This window comes from Thunnus albacares, chromosome 16, assembly GCF_914725855.1.
Source record: "Thunnus albacares chromosome 16, fThuAlb1.1, whole genome shotgun sequence".
Taxonomy (NCBI): domain Eukaryota; kingdom Metazoa; phylum Chordata; class Actinopteri; order Scombriformes; family Scombridae; genus Thunnus; species Thunnus albacares.
The window spans coordinates 8,176,641-8,203,406 of NC_058121.1; the positions used below are offsets into that span (position 1 = coordinate 8,176,641).

The 26,766-nt window shown below is 39.0% G+C and overlaps 1 protein-coding gene across 8 annotated transcripts in view; it reads right to left on the minus strand.

Moving 5' to 3' along the window:
• lama2 (laminin, alpha 2) overlaps positions 1-26,766 on the minus strand; it is a 206,846-nt gene that overhangs the window by 36,242 nt on the left and 143,838 nt on the right. For 6 of the 8 annotated variants that reach the window (XM_044376459.1, XM_044376460.1, XM_044376461.1 and 3 more), the window contains 14 exons: positions 26,452-26,569; positions 24,334-24,486; positions 20,737-20,861; positions 20,324-20,410; positions 19,747-19,940; positions 16,780-16,922; positions 16,206-16,304; positions 13,248-13,359; positions 7,696-7,858; positions 4,422-4,500; positions 4,202-4,333; positions 2,124-2,240; positions 1,600-1,763; positions 1,075-1,213 (listed from right to left, as the gene is read on the minus strand). In XM_044376459.1, the coding sequence (XP_044232394.1) occupies positions 1,075-1,213; positions 1,600-1,763; positions 2,124-2,240; positions 4,202-4,333; positions 4,422-4,500; positions 7,696-7,858; positions 13,248-13,359; positions 16,206-16,304; positions 16,780-16,922; positions 19,747-19,940; positions 20,324-20,410; positions 20,737-20,861; positions 24,334-24,486; positions 26,452-26,569 (1,825 nt within the window). The remainder of the gene's footprint in view (positions 1-1,074; positions 1,214-1,599; positions 1,764-2,123; positions 2,241-4,201; positions 4,334-4,421; positions 4,501-7,695; positions 7,859-13,247; positions 13,360-16,205; positions 16,305-16,779; positions 16,923-19,746; positions 19,941-20,323; positions 20,411-20,736; positions 20,862-24,333; positions 24,487-26,451; positions 26,570-26,766) is intronic. The other 2 variants (XM_044376462.1, XM_044376465.1) reach the window with 1 other exon arrangement.

Consider the following 26,766-nt stretch of genomic DNA (forward strand, 5'->3'; position numbering starts at 1 on the left):
TGTAAGATCAAAGCACGACTACTTTGCATTGCTAAATGATATTCTAAGAAAGGCATTCAACTGACTTAACTACTCTGCACATTATTTCTCCACCTTCAACCTCTTATATCTTTATTTCTTAGTCTCAGTTTACTGTCTATTTTTAATTCCTATATTCTTTTTGCCCTTTACCTCTTACTTGTCAAAGAACATAAAAAGAAAGAAAGAAAGAAAGAAAGAAAGAAAGAAAGAAAGAAAGAAAGAAAGAAAGAAAAAGACGTGAAAGAATACAAACGAGGAGGATGAGTTGAAAGGAAATAGGTAAAATATTGGCAGAAAAAATTAAAAATAAATGAAATGGCACACAAGAAAAATGAAAAAGAATGAAAAAAAAGAGGCAAAGAAGAGTAAAAGAAAATCAAAGACAAGAAATGTAACCAAGAAAAAAGTAAACAAAAGGAGGAAAAAGTGTGAAACGAGGAGGAAAAAAGATGGGAAGAAGAGAAAATTAATAGACAAAAAAATAAAAGGAGAGGAAGAGGGAGATTTCAGGTGTGTGTAGCCATGATAGTGAAAGAGAGAAAGGGTGAAAAAGAAGAGAAGAGAGGGGCAGAGATGTGCTTTGATCTCTCAGCCATAACTAATGGAAAGCACAAGCTTACATTACTGTTACTGCATGCAAGACACAAACACACGCACAGCCATGAGTGCGCACACACACACACACACACACACACACACACACCACCACTTTTGCTGAGAGTACACTTTCATGGTCTGCTTAGCTACAATGCTTGTACTTGGTACAGTATGTATACAATACCTTCATGTATGTGTGGAGCACCTCACTGTGAGGTAGATTAAATACAGCATAAAGATATTTGTAGTGAATATTTAATGCTTTTTACAATTGTCCAATAGAGAATGCTGTGAAAAAAATGGAAAGGAGACTACTAGAGCCCAGGATGTATTTCTCATAATGAACTGATAACATAGCAAAAACAATGGGATACTTCATTAAAACCTAAAGGAAACAGCTATTTTGACCAGAAGTAGGAAATAGTTATTTGAATATTGGTATGTGTGTCTTCTTACCAGTGCTAATGCTTCAGAAGCCCTCTGTTTGGCTGCTTTTGCCTCTTTCTCTGCTGCATCAACATTTGCTTTAATGTTACCATAGGCCTTGAAGGCAGCTGTTGCATTGAAGGAGAGATTCTTAGCTTCGGCCAAAATACTGAGAGAAGAGAGAGGAGAAGATCAAAGAAACAGCATTTATCATGTGATTGTCAGGTTGTCGGTACTTTTCTCAAATTTCTGCAGTAACATCTCAGCCATTGTCTTTGCAGTTATCAAAATAATAAAATCAATTGACCAATCTCTCAGTCTCAAAGATGGAAAAATATTGAGACATGTCCGTTGCTCATCCTAAGAACCCAGTGTAATTTCTTAAGAATGCTTTATTCTGTTGTTCACCATTGAGCAACTAACCATTATTCCTTAATAAATTACTGTAAGTGATTTTCAAAACTGTCAATCCACAATCCACTCGATTAACAGACTACAGTTGCTATAGGTGTGAACATGTATAAATGTGTGAGAATGTGTTTGTACTGCATCTACCCATCCAAAATGGCGGCAGATTCTTTTAGCTGCTTGGCATGTTCCTCTGCACTGTGCACGCGATCATCCAGGCCGCCATCACTCAAACCATTGGTGAGGTGACTGACTTTATCATCCAGCTGGTCATGAAGAGGACTGAGTTCTCTTCCCATCTCCTCCAAATCCTACAGACAGAGAGAGAGAAAACAGAGGCTCTACTTACTTTTCTTGAAGTTAAGGTAGAACGAGTGGTTCATTTGAATAACTTTCTGTTTTTACTGCAGCCATAATGCATGTCTGTGGTTATATCCTATCCTAACTATTTATAATACTTGAGTTTGTACTTCTGGATTTCCTGCCAATAAAGCTATTTAAATTGAACAAAGAAAGGAGCAGAGACCTAAACCAAACACAGGGACAAAGAGACAAACGTCTGCTTCTAGTCTCACTTCTGTGCCTTTCCTCTTTCCTGATGTCAGACAGGTTGAGGCTTTCAAAGTATTATGTGCGTGTTATGCAGGTTTCTACAAGGCCATTTTTAATACCTCTATCTCCTTGTTGATGTTGTCAGAAAGCTGGTTTGCTTCATCCAGTAGACGTTCTCCCATTCCAAGGACCTCCTGTGCTTCCTGTTTCACCCCGCTGACTGCAGAACGTTTCCTCTGTAAGAAAACATAATATATGAACCATAAGTTGCAACACGTGAACATACATGTGCCTTATGAAAGTTCAATAACATTTCTAGGAGGTTGTGTAAAATTGCTTATTTCACATTGTACATTCATGTCAAAAGCTGCTTTTCCACTATTTGAGAACTGAATCATTTTGACAGTATAGAGCATTCTGAAATAATGTAATAGTATTTTCATAATAATGCATAAATACTTGGATGCCAACCATATGCAGGAGTATAGGAGAACGTGGAAGCCGCAGTGTCTTTGCTCAATTTGCTGAAGTCAAATCTAAATGATCAGAGAAATTATTCTTTTCTGTAAAGATTAACTCTAAAACTCTACTTATAGTAAAAAGAAAACAATAACAGCAGTTAGTGACACTAGAGACACACAATTAGTGATCTAAATAAATAACTTGCTATAACTCTTGTGTGTAGTCTGAATATTCCACTTTTCTCACTGCGTAAAGCTTTTCTATACAGAGAAAAAGACTGCGGGGTCAAGGAGAGATAAAGGAAGAGTGTACTGTAATGTGTGAGCGATCACTGCACAATGCTTCCTCTAGGACATGTATAATAATCTTGGCGATAAATGCTTGTTGTTTTGCTCTGTTAGGAATCCGTACTGCCTGTAAGCTTTTCTTGATGATGAATCACATGCAGAAGGCTTAAAAGGAAACTGAGAATAGGCTGAGTCAGAGACATGAATAGATGGTGAGATTTTCCACTCTCAAGGATTTTTTGAGTTTTAGGTACAAAACCAAAAGTTTTAATACTAGGGCATGGACTAAATACACCTAAAATAATCTATTGCTCCACAACTGTTTCTACAGTGTTTGGCATCATAGCTCTGTACTTATCACTTCTCATAGCAAACACTTTAATTTTGGAACATGTTTATCCATTTGCACATAAGAACACATGCAGAGATGTCTCAAGAAATGTTTGCCTGGCTGTTTTCTTTTGCACTTGAACAGAGTTTGGACATAACATCAACATGTCCAGTTCAGTCGACAGAAAGTGGACCAATCAACCAGATCATTTGATGTGCAGGGCCACAACATAGGCTCCTCTGTGAGCCTCTGCGACACACGGTTACCCATAACACCCATAACAATTCCCATATATGCACGGAGGTAAATTCGGGAATGACAATAGCATCACAACCTACATGTGGATATTTGGCTGGAAGTGGGGCTGAGGAAATACTAAATGTGAACAGCAGCAGTGATGAGCAGTGCAGCAGCAGCAGTTTAGGCAGTGCAGAAGAGTAGAAGCATGACTTTGGTTGGCATCCTACACACACCAGTTTATTTACTCAAACATTTATCTCAAAATCTGTTCACAAGGTCCTGACTCTCCCTACCACAAAAAAAACAACATCCGTGGTTCAAGTCCACGCTGACCTTTGTTGCATGTCATACCCTTCTCTCTATCCCTGTTTCTTGTCTCTCTCTACACTTTCAACTGTCAAATAAAGGCAACAACTACAAAAAGATAATCTTCAAAAACAGAACTGTGGCAATTCAGTTATTGGATTTGTTGACCGTCAATGTTCTTTCCTTTATACATATTAATATTTTTACAGAGAGAAATTGAATATTTTTACCATTCATCAACTAAAGCAGCTGAGTTTGAAAGGTTGACAAGTAATTATAATGATTGTGGGGATGTGGGCGACTATTTTTGGATAATTCAACATAAATGTGATAATTAGAAGGAGTAAAATACAGCCTAATAGTTTATCTTTTGCTTGTTAAAGTAAAAATCTAACATAATGTTCAAATAGTAAATCACTTATATAGTAGCACATTCCAATATACTTGGGAAAACAGTGACCGTGAGCATAGAAATTACTTTGCCTTCAATCACATTGCTTTCTGACTGCGAATCTTGTAAAGTCTTTGCAAGGACACGTGTGTAGCTACGTGTCAGTGTGTTTATCTGTACCTCCAAAGCTGTGAGGTTAGCTTGGTTTTGTTCAGCCAGTGAACCGGCCAGCCTCGTCTTTCCTTGGGCAGAGTGAAGGAGATCCTGGGCCTCCTGGAGCTTCCCCTCATGGTCGGAGAGCTTCACTTTTATCTTGGGAAGCAGATGGGAAAGCATTAAGTTAAAGTAATTCATTTAGGCACATTGAAGACAAGAGAGTAAAGATTTAAGTTATAATTACCTCTGCTTTCAGGTCTTCTGTGGCCTGATGGGGGTCACCGAACAATCTCTTCACTTTCTGATACAACTCCTCTGCTAGCCTGGAAGGAGAAGGAGGGGGGAGTATTAGATTATTTACGTTTACATTTTGGTCATTTAAAACAGTGTTATTCATGGCTTACAAAAGTGGAATAGTGGAATAAGTGTGAATGCAACATTTTAAAGAGAAGAGGGAAGGAGAGCTATTAGGATGCGTGACAGAGCCTCTGCTAGAGAAAAGACAATAATCATTCCATATGACTGAATGTTGAAATGCTGGAATGAAATTGCCGATTTTCTTCTATTGACTCCCCAGGCTAAGTTAGATTAAATTGTGACATTTCAAATATCGCTGCACTAATGTGTGTGTGAGTGTGTGTTTGCATGTGGGTGGGTGGGCGGGTAAAGCAACATGTGCTAATGTACACTGCAGCATGGCACACTATATTAATAACAGGAACAGATAAAACTGACAGAAAACGAGATTCTACACAATAACTAGAACTTAACCACTGCAGACATCATCGTCGTTGGTGTATGTGTGTGTGTGTGTGTGTGTCTGATGAAGATATACATTTTGCATCACAGCCACCATGCATCCAATTTAATGCAACATATACACAGAGCTGACAATACAACTATTCAGAGAGAAGCAACAAAAAAGAACTTCAACCAGTAATCAAGCACTGTTAAAGCTGCATTTCATCAATCACTCACTGCTTTACTATGCTTTTCTCACCCTAATTATATTTCAGACAGCCGATTAACATGCGATAGATTTTTTTGTGAATGTAAATTATTTACAGTGTTGATATTTAGCACCTTGGCTCTGACCTCATCACTCCCCAGATGAAAACACACAGCTAAGCTCAGCAGGGAATGGAGAGATAATAACTTCCCCCCCTAGGGGAGCATAGACTCAGAGCCTACAGGTGGTTTGTTAGATAAAGGTGGGCCTTGTAAATGAGCAGCAGCAGGTTACAGCATAGTTGTTAGGTGGGCGGAGTGGCAGTAAGCATGGCAGCAAAAAGTGAGAAAAACCACTATAATGGCTGAAGTACACCGTTATAAAAATGGTGCAAGGATGTGTTGCAGCGAAAAGAGAATCCCATGTGAGTGCAATGAGGGACTGAGGGCATTTGTAATGCAGCGTTTACTTCATTCCAAATGTTCTTATTACTGTACACTTCACTTGGACTTTAATTTTTGAAAAGCCTTCTCACTTTGGAAGCATTTAAAACAGTTTAATAACCATATGTTTACCATAGTGTCCCTTAATGAGCCTTATTTTTCACCTTCAGCATTAATTAAGACAACAAGGATCTAGTGTCCTCCAGTTGACATCACTCAGAGGACAATTTCAAACAGTTTTAGGGATATATGCAAGGTAATGATTGGGTTTGATGAAACTTTAATGAACCCTGCGGGGAATAGCAAGAAGAAAACAGAATATAACTAAGTAAAAAACAAACAAGAGGGGTATGTAGCCATTACCCAACTGACTATTACAACGTTAGATAGAGATACAGTGTAGGAATGAAACATTACATTTGCAGTATGTATGCAACGTTCTCAGGCTAATGGCATACTAAAAAATATATGTAATATGGAGAATTTCAAACAGTAACTATGCTAGTTTTGTTTTGTCATTTTGCTGAAGCGTCCCTTTAACATTTGTTGATGCTTGTGTTTTTCTCTGCTGCTCTGGTTGAAATCTCTCCTCAGGGTTCAGTCACATAATCACCCGCAGTCTGACAGACAAGTGATTCAGTGGCAGGGGCAATTTCTCTTTGTCTTTCCTTTTCTTTTACTCTCCCACTACAACTGTCTGTCCATCTGGCAGAGTGGTTCTCCCCTCCCTCTGTGACTTTCCTTCTCACTACACTTTCTTTGTATTTTTATGTCTCTCTCTGTTTCACCCCCCTACGGCGATACTTTTAATTAACTCATTGACCTCGTCAACAGTTTCTGCTGAAAGAGAGAGACAGAGAGAGTGAGAGAGAGAGAGCGAGAGAGAGAGAGAAAGGAGGAATGAAGAGAGTAGATTACTAATTCCATCAAATTCCATGAGAGAGAAAAAGTGAGAGCGACAAGGCTGTAAACACTTCAGCATCAGCAGAAAGTCGTGGTTTTAGGATACATAACAATCCGATGTCTGTTAAATGCAAGGTTTTTACCTCTTATGTCTCATGTGTCAACAGAAAGGAATAAAAAAAAGAAAATTCCAGTTGTTTTGCATGATTTACTACAAATCACACATGCATTGACTTTATAATGTAACCATTTTGAAGACCATGATGTGTGGTGTTGTGCTTTCCATGGTAGTTTTATTTCTGTATGGTTTCCAATTTAAAGAAGCGTCAGACTCTTAAACTGCTTGAAGAGGCAGTGATAATGTAACTTTAAGCAAGTTTTAAGAGACTGCTGTTTCATTTAAAAGGACCCATGATGTGTAGCTATGAAGCTAAAAATTGTTAACACATTAGTGTTTTAATGTAGTTAGTATAGTTGGAATATTTTGCTTTACTTGAATTTGTCATTTTGCCAGTGTGAACATATCGCACACTCTAATAAGAAGGTGGGACTGAAAAGTATTGTTTCTAATTATTAAGGTGAATAATCTGTATACTCCATCCTCTGCATGCTGTTATTTCTCCCTGTCATTGTGCATGTTCATGGAAAGATAGTCTGGTGGAGGAACATTCTGCAGAACGACAAGCAAGAGAGTGGAGTTGAGGAATCCCAGCAGGGACAAAGACAATCTACAGACACACAGGGTGAATGCATTAGCATACAGGTATGAGACACAAAAAAATAGAATAAAAAACAAAACAACAAGCAGGTAAAATAGTCTGGTTCCTCGAAAACAACGTGGGGAACAGGGGGTTCAGGTCAAATCAACCAACAGGAAGACTAATAAAAAGGAAACTAAATATGAAGAAATCCAAAAACAAGAAAAAAAACCCTCACAAACAAACAGAAACCTCAAACACAAAGCTCATTTTCCCTGTCTTCAAATACTCATACAGTATTTTCAGTCTGTTCATCAATGAAAATTGCACATATGGTCTTCTCATCATGCTTGTGTGCATGTTCAGAAATGTGTGAGCACACTCAGTGTGTGAGACAAAGACTAGTCTGTTTGCTAAACTCTCTCAAAATTGGTGTTATTGTAGTGTGTGGGAGAAAGATACATGACCTATGTGTGTATGTGTGTGTGTGTGTGCGTGTGTGTCAGTGTTCATGTCTGTCCATACCCCATCTCCTCCTCGGCAATGCTCTTCTTCCCTCCCAGCTGTCGTTTTCTCATCTCGTCTAGCATGGCCTGGATCTCCTCCTTCATCTCCTTCAGGCTTTTGTCTGGAGTTCCATCTCTCCGCGAGAGTGTCTGGTTCAACTCAGCAGCCTTTGTCTGGAGGTCTGGACACACAGACGCACAGAAACAATTCTGTGAGGCTACTATAGATGGACAGATTTAGTTCACGGAGTTGCAGTCGTACAAGCATTGAAAGAAAATTTTGATTCCAGAATCAGTTCAGGATTTATCCACTGTGAAAATTACAGGAAAGTATAGGTATAAAAGTGTCTTTGTCATGATTAGATATTTATTTTAGAAGCATTAATTTAGAAGTTTTGGTGCACTTGGAGGCAGAAGAGCTTCAAAACAAGCTCAGAGACACATAGTGTAAAATATTATATTATGGGATGCCCCATAACCTGTATCTTAAGCAAGACACAACACACATGTATCTGGGTTGTTTGGTAATCAGTACAGATTAATGGTTGAAGCTTGTTATGTGTAATTATGTTATGTTGTTAGTGCTTTGGTGCCATAGTCACACAGACACTTGAGAGCTTTAAGGAAGAACGCCTGACAAAAATATTGTGTATTTTATGTTTGTGTTTCCTCTAGACTGCACCATCCTCTGTTTGGACCCAGGGACTGCCAAACCAGTTCCAGTCCATTTGGACTTATTTTATGGTCAAGTTTCTGGGGGGATGTGCCAAGTGTGGTATAGATGGAGGGGGGTTTGTGAGATGTTTGGAGGATGTGCTGATTTCGAGCAGTTTAACATAACGTTTACTCTTTTTACATGTTTAGTTATGTTTTTCCACTGTTAAGTTGTAATATTTATCTATTAGGTGATGGATAAATCACAGCAATAGTCTAGTTATTTTTTATTTTCTATTTAGTTATTGATTTCTTCAGTTTTGGCCAAGCTGATCTGCAGTGAAAATATACTGCACCTACTCCACTGCAAAACAAAGAAGAAGAAGAAACTAGGACTCTTGAGCAGTTTAAAGACTCCAATTCTTTTTACCTTCACCACTCAACCAACCTTACAATCACCATATAAAATTGTTAACATTAACATGTTAGCATACTATTGACTGCCATCTAGCAGACACTGAGGAACATTAGAATTAATTTGGAGTTGTATTTATGGAAACTTGATGAAACCAGTATTCACTTTTATTTCAGCTGTAATTTGGTCTCCACCATATCCAGGTCTTTATCTGACAGATGTTTAACCTTCTCCACCAGTCACTAATAATGTCTGTGTGACGTTTGGAGTGGCATGGTAGTGTTAAGTGGGTTTATGCCATCAACTGCTCGAGTAACTTGATTTTAAAAAATCTGACCAGAAAACAGATTAAAAATATGATGGATTGAGTTGTTTCACTGATGCTGCATCTCATGGCACTAAAAACTACAAGCCAGATGTTAAAACATTTTGGAACAACATTGCCATTTACAGACAGACATCATCTATACATAGAAACATATAGTATGTAAGATACGTCGATGTTGTACAAATATGTAACAACGGTCAGCAGACATACGGGCCTGATGGACATTCTGTCTGTGTGCTGTGTACTGGCATATCTCAGCTTCATGGCACAAACAGAAAGAAAGACAGAACCACACCATTTGATCTTCACTCATTTAAACACAGACACATGCTGAGAGTCAGACACACACACACACACACACACACACACACACACACACACATGCATGCTACTGTATCTGTTAACACCATTCAAAGCCAGTGTTCTTGGCAGACTTCATGCTTGCCCTTCTTTTATCAAATTAAAGGCAGTGAAATCTCAAACCAATCAATGATGAAACTGCTCTAAAACACTCCGAGGCTCATTTGAATAAAACTCTAACTGCTGGAACTTAATGAGGAGTATGTGTGTATTTGTTTGTGCAAGACAGAGGAGGGGGGAAAAAAAAGAGTGTGTTGTGCATATCCGTTACACGTGTGAGTATGGTGGAGGCTGTTTGTGTGTGTGTGCGGCATGTGTGATGGTGTGTTCCCCTCTCATTTGAAATGTAAACGTGATATGATTAAAGCAAGTTGAAACTTTAATGGTGTGTGTGAGAGTGTTTGTAGGTGTGTGGGTGGGTGGCCCTGTGCCTGTGAGTGTGTGTGCGTGTGTGTGTGTGTGTGTGTGGTTGTGGCAATGCAGCATTTCCTCTCATTTGAAATGTAAACATGATGTGATTAGAGCCAAGACAGAACTAAAGCCGTCATGCTAATGAACAGCTGTACTGCATGTGTGTATGTACGTGCACATTTTATTTGTATATGTGCACGTGTGTGTGTGTGTGTGTGCGTGTCTGTGAATGTGTGTGTCACAGCCATATAATTACATAGTGGGATTTAAAAGCCAATTAAACACTTAAAACGTGGATGGAATCATATTATGGTATCTAGTAAACATGGACACACACACTGAGGAAAGTGTGTACAGTATTTTCTTGCCTCATTATGTGCAAGCGTGTGTGTCTGTGGTATGGCTGTGTGTGTGTGCACAGTTGTATGAATGTGTGCACATCTGCATCAGTGTTTGTGTATGTGGTGTGTAATTGTGTGTGTGTTTGCGATAGCCACTAATTAAGTCTCTAATTGCTACTCTCAATCATCCAGTGAGCCACAACACACTCTCTTTCCTACTCTCACTCTCTCTCTCTCTCACACACACACACACACACTCACACAACCATAATCACACTGTAATTAGGCAGAGGGCCAGAGAGCTAAGAGCAACAACAAGGAAAGGACAGTTTCATCACAACCAGTCAGAATGTGTTGGTTTGGTAACTTTCTTTTCATCCCAGAAGCCATAAAAATTTAATTATGGTAATCAATATAAGTGATTATTTGAACTGCATAGTTTTACATAGAGCACATTTGTTTTTGCAATATCAGCGTGGGGGAGGGAGAGTTATTTAAATATACATTTATACCTGGGAGCTGGTGAGCCCAACCAGAACTCGACTAAAGCAGTCAAGTCCAACTGAAACCACATTTAATCATCCTTCTTTGCAGTCAAAAATAATGTCAACATGCTTTTTTAAATATATTGTTTATTGAAATATCAGACAGGCTCCTTTTCATCTCAGCTGATGATCAAAACAGCATCTAATCAGGCCTAAGTGACATTTGCATGTATGTTTACATGCTTTTTAATGTGCTTCAGCTGAACAGTAAATTAGCTATCTAGTCTGCTAACTGATGCTAGCAGTGCACTTTTAACCAGTGAATGTTCATTTGGTGGCTCGTTCAACAAATTGAGGTGCAGGACAAGATGTGTGTATGTTTGTTAGTTAGATAAGAAGGAGATTTTAGCAGAAAAGCTAATGTGTTGTTCAGAATCTTGTATTGTGTAGCTGAATGGTATCGGGCTCTGTGTGACCATCTGCTCTGCCTATGATCGAATGCCACATTATCGCTGTATTCAAGATCTGATTTGAAAAGAATTAAGGTCTCCAGGTACTTAAGTGGAGGGCGGAATATTTAATCGAAATAATGTACTATAAGCTCTGCCGAATGATCTGGCAAATGTAATAAGAGGGAGTTTAACTTCTGAGATTCTGAGTGAGATTCTGTACTAAAACCTACAGTAGATGAACTGGATTATAAAATAGCTCTCTCTCCTGGTACGCTGCATTATTTTACTGTATACTCCCCTTTTTTTTTTTACAATTAATTTGCAACTTGTATCTTTAAGATTGATCTGGGACACAACAGTGGTTTGTGGTGTGCTGAAGGGCCCTTGTTGCCTTGTTTTATGTGGTGAGCCATGGAAACAGCTGAAGAGGAGCTCAACAAACCACAGCACATAATGGTCAGAGTGACCTACGAAATGGCATTCCTGGTTGAAGATGTGGAAAAGACGGCTTGAACAGAAGAAACTGCACAAGTCTTGTACGATGACAAATAAAAAAAAAGCACTTAGGTCCCACATGGAAGGACACTGATGGCCTGAAATCACTGCACAAAACACTGAAACCACTAGCCGTCAGTGGTACCGTTTTCAGTGGAGCGTATGTAAGGACTGTGAGTGACTGAGGTGTCGCAAGAGAAATACACATCACAAGCTGGTCACACAGCCATTGATGTAGGGACGGAGGGAGCAGAGACTGCAGCTGCACTGGCAAAAGGATACTGAAGCTGAAGTGTGCAGCTATTTGCTAGTTATACATGTAGATAAAACAGGGAGACAAGTCCTCTGCCAGAATAAACGACCTGTTCAGCCGACAACATTTTACTATAACAAAATCTTTTTGGGAACATTGCTTCCTCCTGTAGAGTGGGACAGAATTAAATCCTGAAGCAGTGGATAGTGATATTTGTGGCCATACAAAAACACTAAAGCATGAAGAACTTTTACACACGTGTAAATGGAGTGGAGGTTACACTGTGAGGCTTTGAAAATAACTAAATTATGAATGAATTTACTACTGTATTTATTATTAATAGTACACTTTTGGGTTTCTGACCTCTAGTAGTGGTACAGTTTTTTTAGAAATGGGGCCCAAGTGGGTTTTGTTTGCATAGTGGACGTGCACAAGGACACACATGCAATTCTCTACTCAAAGTCAGTTTCTGACTATCCGCGACTATCTCTACTTACTCAAGATCCATTGGAAATACTGCATTCATGCATGGCTGTATGCATGCATGCAAACAGTGTGATAAAGCAGGTGTTTCTATTCACCTAACAAATGTACAAACACCATTTTGTTTGTACAGTCTCTTTCTTATCACACACACACCCTACGAGGGCACTACCATCCGATACTTGCTAACTAGTCACTAATAGAATACAGAAATGGAGTCACTGACTCTTTATCACCATGGTTAGTGATGCTGCAGCCTGATGGATGCGTTTTTTTTTTTTTTTGTTCAGACAACACTTAGCACCAGCAGCTGGCATTGTGTGCTGACAGCTGGCTGCCAGCCATCAGCCTTTGTGTTTGAGTTAAGTTTTCCATTAGTGATCTAAAAAAGGAGGCATGAAGGTGTTTTGATTATGTCACTTTGAACACACACTTCCTTCAAAGCTGTGCTTTATAGAATTGAAGAAATGTGTACTGTGTACAACACAATCTCTGTTCTATGTTCTATTTTTTAGTAGCGCTGGACTAGTTTTGACAATAATAATTACACTAGTTTTATCATAGCTTTTGTTTTGCATCCACTTAAGCTTGCTCATATTTGTGAAGATCCTACATATGTATTTATTTACAGGTTTTTTAATATGTTCTGGCAGGATAAATATTCATTTCATTAGATTTTTTCACTCACCTTTTCATATTCTTTACTATATCCTATCTCCTCTAACGTAATAATGGAAATTTCCCACAGAGACCTCTTACATTTAATATAATATAATGCAATATTCTCTAATGACAAATGAAACTAGTGAGACAGCAGACAGATACATCCAGAAATCCCAGTTGGCAGGATACAGAGGCAGTTAATAGAGGAGAGGTGGTGTTCATTTCTGCTACCTTTAGCTCCCAGCAGTGTATCCCTGATGAACTGCTCCAGGTCCTCAGCTCGTTTATGAATCCTGTCAGCATCATCCTCAACCTGTTCTCCGTCAGCAGACACCTTAGTGGCCTACATGCGCGCACACACACACACACACACACACACACACACACACACACACACACACACACACACACACACACACACACACACACGTTATAAAACAATAAACGTGTTAAATAAGTGAGCATATTATTGACTTCTGTCAAACAAAGGAAGGGTAGGGATGAAGGGTGTACAAGAATGATAAGACGATGATGGCCATACCTACACATACATACTATGTATGTATGGTCTGTTTACCCACTGCTATTCTTGTGCCCCCACACACACTCACACAAACACAAAGATGGATGAATTATTGACAAAAAAGAAAACACAACCTCACACATTAACACACACACAAGAGGACCTGGGAATAGCAGAGACGGACAAATTCTTGACGGACAAGAAAACACACCTTAATACACTCATTTTAACACAACACACACACACACACACACACACACACACACACACACACACACACACACACAGAAAATGAGCAGGTTATTATTGTTTTGATTTGACAAGACCATGCTACATCATTCTAGCTTATGTGTGTGTGTGTGTGTGAGTGAGTATCTGTGTGATGGGGTATAGGTGATAGCATTGCTGTCAACAAATGTCAAGGTCCCAGTCCCTAAAAGGGTGTAGCTTGACAGCGTGAATGTGAGTGTTATTTTTCTCCATTTGGCATTTGTAGACCTCCTCCACTCAAAAAGTGTTTTTCTATTTTGGTTAACTCAACTGTGACTCTAAAAACTGTAAAAAAAAATAAAATAAAATAAAAATAAAAATAAAAAAAAGAAAAAAAGCATAGATTCTTGCATTCTCTTGGAAAGACATAGAACTGCTTTTGGGTGTTTACTAAAATTGAAAATTATTTCTATCAAATACTGTCAAGACAAGAGGTCAAGGGGCCTCTAAGAAGTAACTGTTGATAACATTTCTCATTGGCAAGTCAAAAGGCTCCGTTAAATGTAAAGATGGCCCAATTACCAATTTTCTGATTCAGATTTCATTAACTTGTGACCATGTTAACAAGAAGTGGATTACAAACAACACGGAAAGTACATCACAATAATGACAAAACAATGGCAGCCGACTCCTGATGCTGATCCCAATCCAAGTTTTTTCATACTCACTAATTTTATTCTATTCATATTCTTTTGGATCAGACTTAGCTGATTTGTAACTGTGCCCAGCAGCCCATTGTCTCATAATTTGTCAATGATTTTTCATTCTGCAGACCAAACACAGTCTCATTAGAGATTCTGTGTTGATTCATAGTCTGTGCTGACCAGCACGTCACACAGCTGGTTAAACAGCTTTCTGTTTTTAAGTGTGTCACGAATCATTTTTTTGAAGTCTATGTTTGTGCAATGTTCATATGTACACTGAAAGAATTATTGGTCACCTCTCTTTCCATACTAGTTGTGTAGGGATCTCTTCCTAATGTGAATCCTATATAAGAGAGATTGTGGTAAAAATCACAGTTGTCCTTTCTGTTCAAATCTGAATTCTTAGGTTCAGTTTAAGCTTTACACGTTCCAGCAGTCTGAGACAGACAAATCAAATGTGTAACTTAGAAGGATACAGAGCTCTGTATGATCCACTTTAAATACAGGGCTTTTTCCTGTCATGATGCACTGACATTTTGGAAATCCTGTGGGCAGTTTTCCGAAGAGGAAACTAATTGTTTCCTGGAATGTACACAGTTTCAAATATATATATATATATATATATATATATATATATATATATATATATATATATATATATATATATATATATATATATATATATATATATATGAATATAGAACAGCTCAAATATACAGCCAACAGCAGATGATGACTCAAAGTTGAGTTCAGTGCACGATGTTCATCATCACAATAATCCAATAACGACCATGCAATCACTACCTGCGGTCAAATACCACCACAGTGACATATTATTTTTAAAGTTTCAATTAGATTTGACTGATTTACATGCAAAAAAAAAGTTGCAGACAATCTATGAACAAAAATGTTGCCTATTTGGTCTTCATATGGTGGCATAAACATGATCCTGGTAATGATGCACAAAAAAATCAGGATTTTTAAAACAACAAACTTTTGTTTCTTGGAACACCACCATAAAATTTAACCAGAACAATCTCTATCACATTATGTTGCTCATCACAGCCACATGTCTATTTGTATTGTAATTAAAAATGCAGAGCTCCAGGCAGTACAGACAGCCAGACTCTTAAAATGATGATGCACGCAGTCCTTACCCCTGGTAAAGAGGGAGATGTTTTAATTGACCTACGATTTTTCACAGAACTGTGTGAAGTATTTGCAATGCGTCAGTATCCAACACCGATTTACACAGCGGTAGAAACTGTGTAGAATAATCAATCATAACCGACAAGTTTGATCTGCACATAAGCACGGAGGTTTCTATGGTGCTTTTGCAACAGTCCCCCTCCATGAAGAGGCGGAGAGCGTGGCTGCTGAGAGGGACGTCTGGGCTACCTTACACAGCCTGCCGCCACTGTCCCTCAGACTTTTAAATCAGCATGTAGGAAAAGTGGTTGAATTGTTTTATGTAGGGCTTTTATGTCCGTCAGCATGCTGCAGATGGTTAGTTTTCATGCTGTCACAGTCGCAAGTTTGTTGTAGAAATGGCTAGACTTGTGTCTTTGAAGTTTTTCTGTACATAAGTGTTGCCTTTATGATCTCACTCCCCGCCACAGTCTATATTTACTCCATCTTATATGTTAGACAGACAGAGAAAGAGGCTGAAAGAAGGATAAAGAGTGAAAGGAAGACAGACTATGACAAAGAGGGACTAAAGTTGAGCCAAAAGAAAAATATAAGTGTCTGTACCCTGCTGTGTAGCTGGTCCATCTCAACAACCAGTGATCCCAGGTTGGAATCGGCCAGTTGCAGTAATCTCTCCGGAGCTTTCTGAGGCGACAGCATGTGCTGCAGGAGAGAAACAGAGAGATGAAGGAATTACAGAGAGAAATGTCTGACACATTTTGGCCCACGGCTATGCTTTTGAACTGTGTGGTTCTGTGGTGTAGAGCTAGAAAGAGGAGGATGAGCAAGTGAGAGCAAGAGCAAAGAAGGAAGAAAGAATTAATTAGACAGAGAGCATCTGATAGAACTCAATATATTGTAATTATACATGACTATATCAAAGTTAACATGAAAATAAAATAGTGCAATTTTGAGAATGAAGATGTGAATTGGTTTTTTGCATCATTTTGACAACACAAAGGCTCAACAGCCTCAAATGATGACTCATGTTTGAGGAGGACAAAAATAAAAGATGTTTGCATTCTATGAAAATGGTGAAAACAAGCTCACTAAATAAATTAATGACAAAGTTCCTCTGACTGGTGCCGGTTGAATGTGCTGATTGGGTCTTGTGTCACCGTGCAGAGGCAGTTTTTACCTTGAGTTCTTCTGTCATGTTCTCAAAGCGGTACAGGATCTTGTATGGCGGTGGGAGGGGCGTGGTCAGGGTGACATCAGTGATGATGCGATACAGGCGATCCATATCGCTGATCAACAGACCCGAGCACTCATCATCACAGGCTGCAGAAACAAACACACAGTTACACAGCAGCTAGTGTGCAATGATGATGGTAAGAGAGGTTTAGAGACTGAGAGCAGAATGAGAACAGAGGAAAGAAAGGTCTAGTTTATCTACAATGTTCATAAAAAATATGTGTTGTTTTTTTTTAACTTAAGTGTGCGTATGTGTGCTTGTTGTTTACTTGAGAGTCTCTCAACACATCAGTGTAGAACTGTGGTGACTGCTTGTGTGTTTGTGTTTAAGTGACTCCGGCATCAGAAAGACAGGGCTGCCGATGCATGAAATTCAGCACAGAGAGGCAAAAGCACCTATTATGAGCACACACTGCAGGCTAAAAAAACACACACAAATGCACACACATCAGGGAATTCACTCAGACACACGCATACACATTTTTATGTATCGCGCGTGTTTGAATTTCTCTGCCTTTCTATAGCCTGAGGCTGATTTATTGCAGAAATTAAAATTTCTGACAAGGGAAATCAAAGATAAATAAAATAAAATAAAAAACAGTTTCTACTCTATCAATCTCTGACAACACCAGAACACACAATTACACCAATGCATTCATGCGGTCACATGCTCACACACTTTTCTCCACAAACACACACACAAGTACGGTAAATATACAATTCAGTGTAGTTGGGAGTGTATAGCCGCTTGTCAAATCCAAACCAAGTATGTCAGTGACGAAGGATTGTATTCACCGACCACACATTCTGAAATAAGGCACAAATTGAAATAGTTCCACCATTTGTTATCACCAGTTTCACTGCAAAAAGTGACATCACTGTGCTGTTTGCCAGATGGTCCTTTTTAAGTAGTTTACAGTCAAGATGAAAATACAAGAATCATAATCTGAGTTATGGTCAGAGCTGGGAGGGATTAAGCAACAATGCAGCTCGTTTCAACAATAATGTACATTTTCTGTCCAATGACGCACATCATTACAGTACTTTATATACAATGTCTAAAAGCTAAAAGCCCCACAGAGGCCCAAAGTAAACCCCAGTGAATTTGAAGGATTTGCTCTGGCTCAGCTCAGTGAACTTGTGCTTCACACTGCAAATCCACACACACGCACAACATACAGGTGCAAAAATACATGCCGGTGCCTGTGTTCTTTAGAAAGTATCTTAAAGCTGTTAGAAATATGGTTTAACCCCTAGAAAATTGTTTTTGTGCTCAGCTGCAACACACCTATCTTACTTTGTTTCCTGCTGTTTGTTTTGGATGGCTGTAAATTTGGGGTTTTCAGTGTACTTCAAGTCCCTTTATATCATGGCTACAAATCCAGTCTTTGTCCAGAATGTGCTATAGACACCATGTTGCTGGATACTTGGGATATTTGGAGTAGGATCTTTACAAAGTGAAGATAAATCTGCCTTCAAGTTAGTAACACTGTGGTTTAGTTAAAACATGTTTAGACAAAATGTGTCAAATACATGTTAAGGTCAGATAGCAACAGTGTCTCGAAATCTGGTTTTGCTGATCTGATCTTTAATATACTTTATCTTGAGTCTTGGGTTTTATATTTCCCAGTTGCAAAAAATAAACAAACAAAAAGCCAAAAACAAAATAAACAAAATAAAAACCAAAAACTTGCACCCAGTACACATTACATAGAAAGGAATTACAGGATTCTTTGCGTCTATAGGAAGATTGTATTAAGGTATATCCTGAAATCATAAGAATTATTAGTTTTTTTCACTCTGGAAAAAGATGCTTCAATTTCGAGCATAAACTCTCATGTAAAAATGTCCAACCTGTAATAACACAATCCATGATGTCACCTGCTGAAATTTAGCTACATTTCTATGTAAATGATGTTATATGTTAGATATGAAATGAGACCTGTCTGCATTTCCCCCATTCAGGACCGCAGAGTCCCAAAGTGCTAGGTTGCGTCTGATAGAATGGGAGACAGGGCAGAGCACAGGCAAAATGGAGAGCACAATCACTCTTCAACAAGTGAACAGCAGTCTGATCGTTCCACTCTGTATAAACCATCAGGACTTGTGATTATAGTCTGGATGTAGAAGCGACCGGTTTGGTGTCAGGGTACAGTGCAGCACTCGCACTATCAATTTATAAACACACACTTCATGTCTGAACACATAAAGACCTGAGCAAGCAATTTCCTCTCTGACCTGACAGCAGCAATTTCACATCAGCCTCTGCCTTACAACCTTTTCTTCTATACTCTCACTTGCACTTGTACACGTACACTTACCTCTAGACATGCTAATGGCATCGAATTGGCCCTGCCATTATGGTCATATTAAGTTTAAATTAGCTCCAAATGACATTGAAATGATTTTCTAAATGACTTGAATCAGACTTCAGCCACGGCCCTCTGTCTCCCTTGGCAACTGGAGAAAAGGGTTGTGACTGCTCATTTGCATTTTATCACCAAAATAAAGTAAAAATCACAACATCAGGTGACTATGCTGGGTGGTGGGCCACCATAGAGAACAGAATGGAACAGAGGAAAGAGAGGCAGGATGTCTGTGGGGTTCATTAAGTCTGGCACCCTATGTTGCAATTCTGAGTTACTTTTGTGCTAGCTTCTGTTGTTGGAGACTAGTCAAAAGGGCCTTTATTACAATTTCAGTTTCAGTTAATTCTATTTCAATTAATGATACTAAAATTCATGTTCTAATTAAACCTGCACCTTCTATACCAAATATTGCAACCTGCAGACACCCTGGATGAAGAGAAAGTAAGACTAAAAAGAAAGAAAGAAAGAAAAAAGAAAAGAATACAAAAGAAAAAAAGGGTACCATGGATAATACTGAACAAAAAGCTGTGTGTTAGTCTTACAGATGATCCCAGCCGGTCCACACACATGCTTCTCCATGCACTGGTCACACGACCTCCCAGATGCCCCGACCCTGCAACGGCATTGGCCGGTGACAGGGTCACATGGTCCAGGGAACGCCCCCCACAAGGAACACTTACACTCCTCACAGCGACCACCAGGCATCCGCGGGTTACCATGGTAACCAGTAGAACACCTGGACAGGGGGACCATGGGAAGATGGAAAGGGTAAAGAATAGTGTTGCTTGCAACCAGAGGTTCACATTGCTTTTACTAGAGACTGCAAACAAATGAAGCCAATTTCAAAGGTGCACAAACAGTGAGAAATAATTTATACATATGTAAAATACTACCTAGATTACCTTGTATTACAAAATTATGGTTGTAACCAATTATGGTTATACTCTTATTGTCAGAGACTTTGTCCCAAAGTCTTGGACATTTAATGTGGCTGACATACAAGGTTAAGTTCATGATTTTTAAGCTGATCCTGTTTACATTATTCATGGCAAGATTGTGCACCTCTGTGTGTGTGTGTGTGTGTGTGTGTGTGTGTCTGTGTGTGTGTATGTGTCTGACCTCTCACAGTATTTGCCCTCGTATCCCTCAGGACAGGCTGTACATCGGTAGTCATCGAACCCTTCAGCTACACAGGTTGGACTAAAACTAAACACAAAAAGATTTTCCACAATGTCAAAATACTTCCAATAGTTTAATTTTTAAGTAACTTTTAAGTTCCAATATGCATGTAAAAAAGTGCTGAGTCAGAACATGACTGATGGGCATATAAATACAGTAATAGAGAGAAAGACACACAGAGGACATGACAGATGACCAATACTTTCAATATGTAGAAAAGAAACACACACTGAAGAGTACTTTCATATCAAACACAAAACTCATTAAAACCACACAAACAGACAGATGTACTCATAATTAGAAGATGATGAAGGGGATGAATGACAGTAACAAAGAAAAGAAAGAAAGTTTACTTGTTTTCTGGGTTGGTAAGGGGGCAGGCGCAGGGTTTACAGTCATCAGGGGAACCTCGGACCACGCCGTAGAAGCCTGGAGCGCAGCGTTCACACCGATCACCCTCCGTGTTGTCTTGACAGTTCTACATGCCCATGCACACACACACACAAACACACACAGAATGGATGTTATATCTGTGGAAAAAAAAACAAAACTACATTGACTTCTATTCATTCTGTAACCCAACTATGACTCTAACCCCAATGTGTGGGTGTTAAATTCCCCATCCTCCACACAGCATGAGTTTGTGTGATGTGTGGTTGGTTTGAAATTCAGAGTTTGATCGTGTGAGCAAATGAAGGCAGCTGCAACAAAATGACAAAAAAAACAAAAAAAAAAAATCTCACGCTGCTTATCCAGAGAGCTTTTTATCTTTAAAAAAGAAAACTAATTTTCAAATTAAATTAAGAGCATTTAGGCTAGACTTTCATCTGGATGTTGTATTTGAATATTGCCTCTGGCACAATGAAAACAAGACACCAGATTTGCTTGAGCAAGAAAAAAATATATTTTTTTGATGATTAGAAAATATGAAAAGTTTATAGACATGTGTGATAAAATTAATATAGTATATTTCAGATCTTCTGATCAAAGCTGGGAGGAAATTAGTGCTGTATAACTCCTTAGATGTGTGCAATCCCTTGCATGTGTCTAATTGTCTCAACTCGACAATGAGTAATTGAAGAGACGACAGATGGGGTCACTCATCATCCCCTCCGTGATTACTGACAAAATGGCATTGAGGAGGCTTGTTTTTTTTGGTGAGTTAGATTATTTTGGCACCATTGGTTGATTAACACCGACACCAGATGAAGAGCATAAATAATAGTGGCATACTGCTATTATTACCCACTGACAGTTCACTCCACAATTTTTGATAATAGTAGCACTTTTGATCACTGGTGTGCTTTGCTGTGAGGTGGTAAATTCAGAGACTTTAATGACATGTTTGACAACATGTTGGCAGTATCCTTTCAGTTTTTATCTCCTTAAAAGTTAGGAGCTGCCTGCTGCCAAGATTTTCTGGGTTTTTTGGGGGGGTTTTTTCTGACAGAGACAAATAGATGAAAACAGTCATCTGATTACTTTTATTTTTTAGGGAAAAGTTGATTGAGCAGCACCTCCGGACTGTCACTGGGAACTACCCAGTGTGGTTGCAGCTGCTTCTGCTGGAGCTGTGTGGAAATCATTACTCATTTCTTTTCACCAGCACTCCAGGCCTTCACACTGGTAAACTTGTTTCTAGCCTGGACTAGTTCTGATAGGAAATGTAGCCATCCACACACAATAATGAATGATTTTTGGGCCTCGTCCCACTTCTACAGTACATGATGAGGTGCTGTGAGACTGTGCACAGCGGCGGCCAAATAGCTGTTAGCTGACAGGTGCGATTGCACAAGTTTAATAAGCTTCCTTCGTTAAGAGCAGGCCATCTGAAATACTCATTTACTTTGCAAGATTTCACTCACCTGTTTTATATGAGAGTAGCCACAAGGGTACAATGACACACACAACCACACATACATATACATAAATAGATCCAAAATATTTTCATATCCAGAGACGTTTGTGTTCATCTTATTTTCCACTATGCTTATTATACAGCATAACATACACACAATACTTAGTCATACTTGTATTCTGACAACATGACAAAATACAGTGTGTTTATTTACATATTCTGTACGTTTCCACAATATGAACACACTTAACACACAGAAATACACACAGAAATGCTCACAGATGCAGACACATCGAACTGACACACACCCGCACACACACGGTGCACTCAATCATACAAAAACAAAATGTAAACTCACACAAATATTTTACATACTGTATACACACATAACTCTCTCCTCTTCATATCCCCAGGGTCCTGTCTTATGTGTTCGCCTTGTTTGTTGAAATGGGAACTTCAATCAGTTCAACAGGAAGTTGCCTCTTAACGAGGCAAGTCATTTCCATTAACTTCCTGTGTTCCTTGTTACCGCTAATTACCACAGAAACAAACTCGTTTAGCATTTTCAATTTAGCCCGCTCGGTTAGAAAATGCTAATGACGCTGTTATGGAGAGCGAGATGGAAATGTGCAAGGAAAAAATGGCTGGGAGGCAAAGAGAGACAGAAATCAAACACAATAGGGGAGGGGGGGGAGGGGGGGAGTAAAAAGAGAGAAACAAATTGGCAAAACTAGAGAAAATTAAGGAGAGATGAGAAAGAGAAGCAGAAGCGGTGCGGAGGAGGATTTGGACAAAGAAAAATGAGAGAATTGAAGGTAAAAGAGAGGGGGAATGAAGGGGAGATGAGAGGAGACAAAGGATGAGTAAATGCATAATTGAGGATAAGAGGAGAGAGAATGTAGGGAATGAGAGTTTAGCAGATAAAAAGACAAGAATACGGAGGAGTGGAGGAACGACAAAGAGAGGAGAATGGATAGAGGAATGAGAAGAGATGAGGTAGAATAGCAAAAACTGAGAAAAAACACATAAAAAGAATCAGAAATCAGAAAATATTGGAGGGCAGATGAGGAAACAAGCATATTGGAGCAAAATACAGTCTATATATTTAGAGTCTTATGAAAATGCTTGACGTCATGTGGGCAAGAATGTGGCAAAAAAAAAAAAAAAAATCCAAAAATTGAGAACGCAGCTACTGCCGGCATCTTTCTGAGTTTGTTGCTGAATGCATATTGTGTCACTACAAAATACAGTATACAGTGCACTAGTGTTGTAACCACATCAGACCACATAACATAATGGCTCCTTATCAGCCATCCAAAACAAATCTCAGTGGATAGAGTTTTCTGACAGCGTGAAGGGTTTTCTCTTTGGCCGTACAAGTATGTCAAAAACAGTGTAATTCTCTCAGTCTGCCAGTGTTTTTACAAATCAAATCCAAGTGGTGACCTTCGTTCAGCGCGTGAACAACTACTCCCTGGGGCCAAAGTCTTCAGATGGGGGACATACTACATAGCTGACAAGATTGGGAAAAGGCTGGGAAAGACTAACAGCTAACAACTGGCATGTGCAGATTTATCTCACAAGCCACCAGTTGGATTTAGGGGAAGACATGCAGGGAGGATCTCGTTCAATGCAACTCTTAAAAACACAGAACCAAAACAAAAATGAAACCGGGGAATTTCTCTCTTTCTTCCTGGTCTTGCGAGTAAAAATTAAAGAAAAGAAACTACCTGTTGTGTTTCACTGTAAGGGTCAGATATTGTTTGCCTTTGTCATGTGCTCTAATTGTATTTCATCTTCTCATATTTTCATCTTCTCTCGTTCTAAAAGTAGCCATGTAGCTTTGGGTCAGATCCAGAGGAGAGGAAATTACACAAAATATGAATAAGCCCAGGGTCGTTAATTATTGCAGGGCTAATTACATTACCTGACATCCTCCCCCCCCATACACACACACACACACACACATCTTTTTCTTTCTCTCTCACCTCACTTTCTTTTCCAGGAGCTACCTGGCATATGGCTGTATGAGGGTCTCCAGCGACAGAGTGCTCCCAGGCACACACACATACACACACACTCATTCATTTACCTGGCATATGGATGTCTCAGGGTCACAGGTGGATGAGTGCCCACTGCATTGGCATTGAACACAGCTGCCCATACCAGCAGCAGTGGGCACACTGGACGCTGGAGCAGATGCCAGGGAACCGCTGCGAAGACGGTAGAAACCTGCAGCACACTCCTGCAGAGAGAGAGAGATAGAGAGAAAGAGAGAGGGAGAGAGAGAGACAATGAAAGTAGAAATACACTGTTAGATCCAATTTTGGTAGCATTTGTTCCCGCAGTCACAACACACTATGTATGATATTTAGATGCACACACACGCTTATAAATCACACACAAATATTCTAAACAACACTCAATACATGGAGACATAATTATCCTTAATTGTTATTTCTCTAGGCAACTGTTGACCACTCTCACTTTCACACACATACACACAATTAAGAGTTATTCCCTTCAGTAACTTTTGAGCACACACATGCACGCACCCTCACATACCCGCTCACATAAACATACACACACACACACACACACATACATAGACATGCAAGGTAACTCTCTCTCCCTCTCTCTCCTGTTCAGTAATAATTAATGGAGTCCATTTAAAGAGCCATCTGTTCCCTCTGCTAGCGCTAAACGCCCGTTTAAAAATACTTTATTAACAACGACGGCAGCTACAAATAGAATGGCCATCTGTCAGCCAAGCCCTCTACGACCTGAACATTTCAAGTTTAGCTACCGTTTGCTATTTGGCTTCCATTTGGCACTTTTTCAACAGTATCTGTAGCTTCTAAATTATGTACACGACTAATTCTTTTTTTTCAGGCAATATAAACGGGTGCTCCTCTGCACTCGAAATAACAGGCGACAAAGTGAAACAGAGGTTGAAAAATATAGTTAAAAGTTTGCTGGCATGCCACGTACTCCTTTGAGATTAACACAATAATACTTAAATGACTCTCAGGCGCCAGCGTCCAGTGGAATTGCTCAGGACTGTTGCCTCGGTGTATCATAAGCCGTCTCTACAAAATCCTCATTAAACTGAAGATTGAGTCACTCCTGTATGCTTTCTGTGGCTTAAGAGAAGGAGCTGGACGCAGCTGAAAGTCAATTGCTTTGACAAAATCACAACTCAGTGGACGAGACACTCAGTGAGGCTTAATCCCGGTTAAGCAAAGCAAAAAATAAAATACATAAAAAAACAAAACAGGAGAGTCTGAAAAGCGTCAGGGCGGCTTAAAACTCTGAACTAAATGTAAATTGGAAAGTTGTGAGATACTATTGAAAGCCTAGTCTGTGACCTCCATGTTTACATTCTCTCTCAATGTAAAGTCAGCACACAAAAAGAATTCATTCCTTTGAGCAGTGAGGGAACGAGAGAAAGAGGGTAACTCACACAGTGATTCATGTTTGTAATGTCAGATCCAAAATATACATTCTCAACATGTGTCAATACAAATTCTGTGTATTCATTTTTTTGTAATATTGCCATACAGTGTTGTACTTCTGGATCTTCTTTTTGTAATGAGGACATTTCATCACACAAATAATTAAAAATACTAGAACTGAGTTACAGAAACTTAGTGATGTATTTTACATTCATATACATTGGGTATATTGTGTATGATTATCTCCTAGTGTCCTAATTTTCTATATGACATTACAAAGCAGTTGCAAACAGAACCTGCTGTAACTTGTATTCTGGCAAAAGTTCAACCCAGTAAGATCAATTACTAACTGATTCTGTGGTCTGGCACAATAGTTTGTCCACCAAAAAGTACTTACTTAGTTTATTTTTAACTGTAAAATGTCCAGCTCAGTACATATGTAAGTCACAGATCTTCACAAACCAAATTTAAGGACTCTTCATCAAAAAATGTTTGGGGTTTTTTTGTGTGTTTGTTTAAAAAGGCAAACATTATCAGCCAATATACCGTAGATTGTTATATGATTTTATTAAAAAATCTCAAAAATCAATATTGGCCTCAGTCACTTGCTAATGTTATGGGACTACTTTAGTTGCTGCCTGCTACAACAACTGATTACCTGTATTGTAGTTCTGAGATTTTTTTCTAGAAAAAGGTAACATTTTGTAGATTTTACATGTGCATGTGTTTCATTTGTTTCGTCGTGGACGTCGTACCTCACAGGAAAGTCCCGAGTATCCAAGTGGACACTCACACTTTTCTATCTGATGGGCTTTCTCACTCTCTTGAGTGGGTCTGCCTTCCTCTGCCACCGTTAGACTGATCTCTGAAATGCTGGAAGAGAGAAGACAACAAGTAATTATCCAAAAAATGTTTGATGCATGCATGTTTCTAATAGCAGTGCTTTCTTGGGACATTTGGATTAAATCAAGGTACTATCCTTCCATCAAATCAAAGATGATATGCAGCACGTTATATTATACATATTTAGATGTCTAATATGGGATATCCAGACAAGACTATGTGGATTA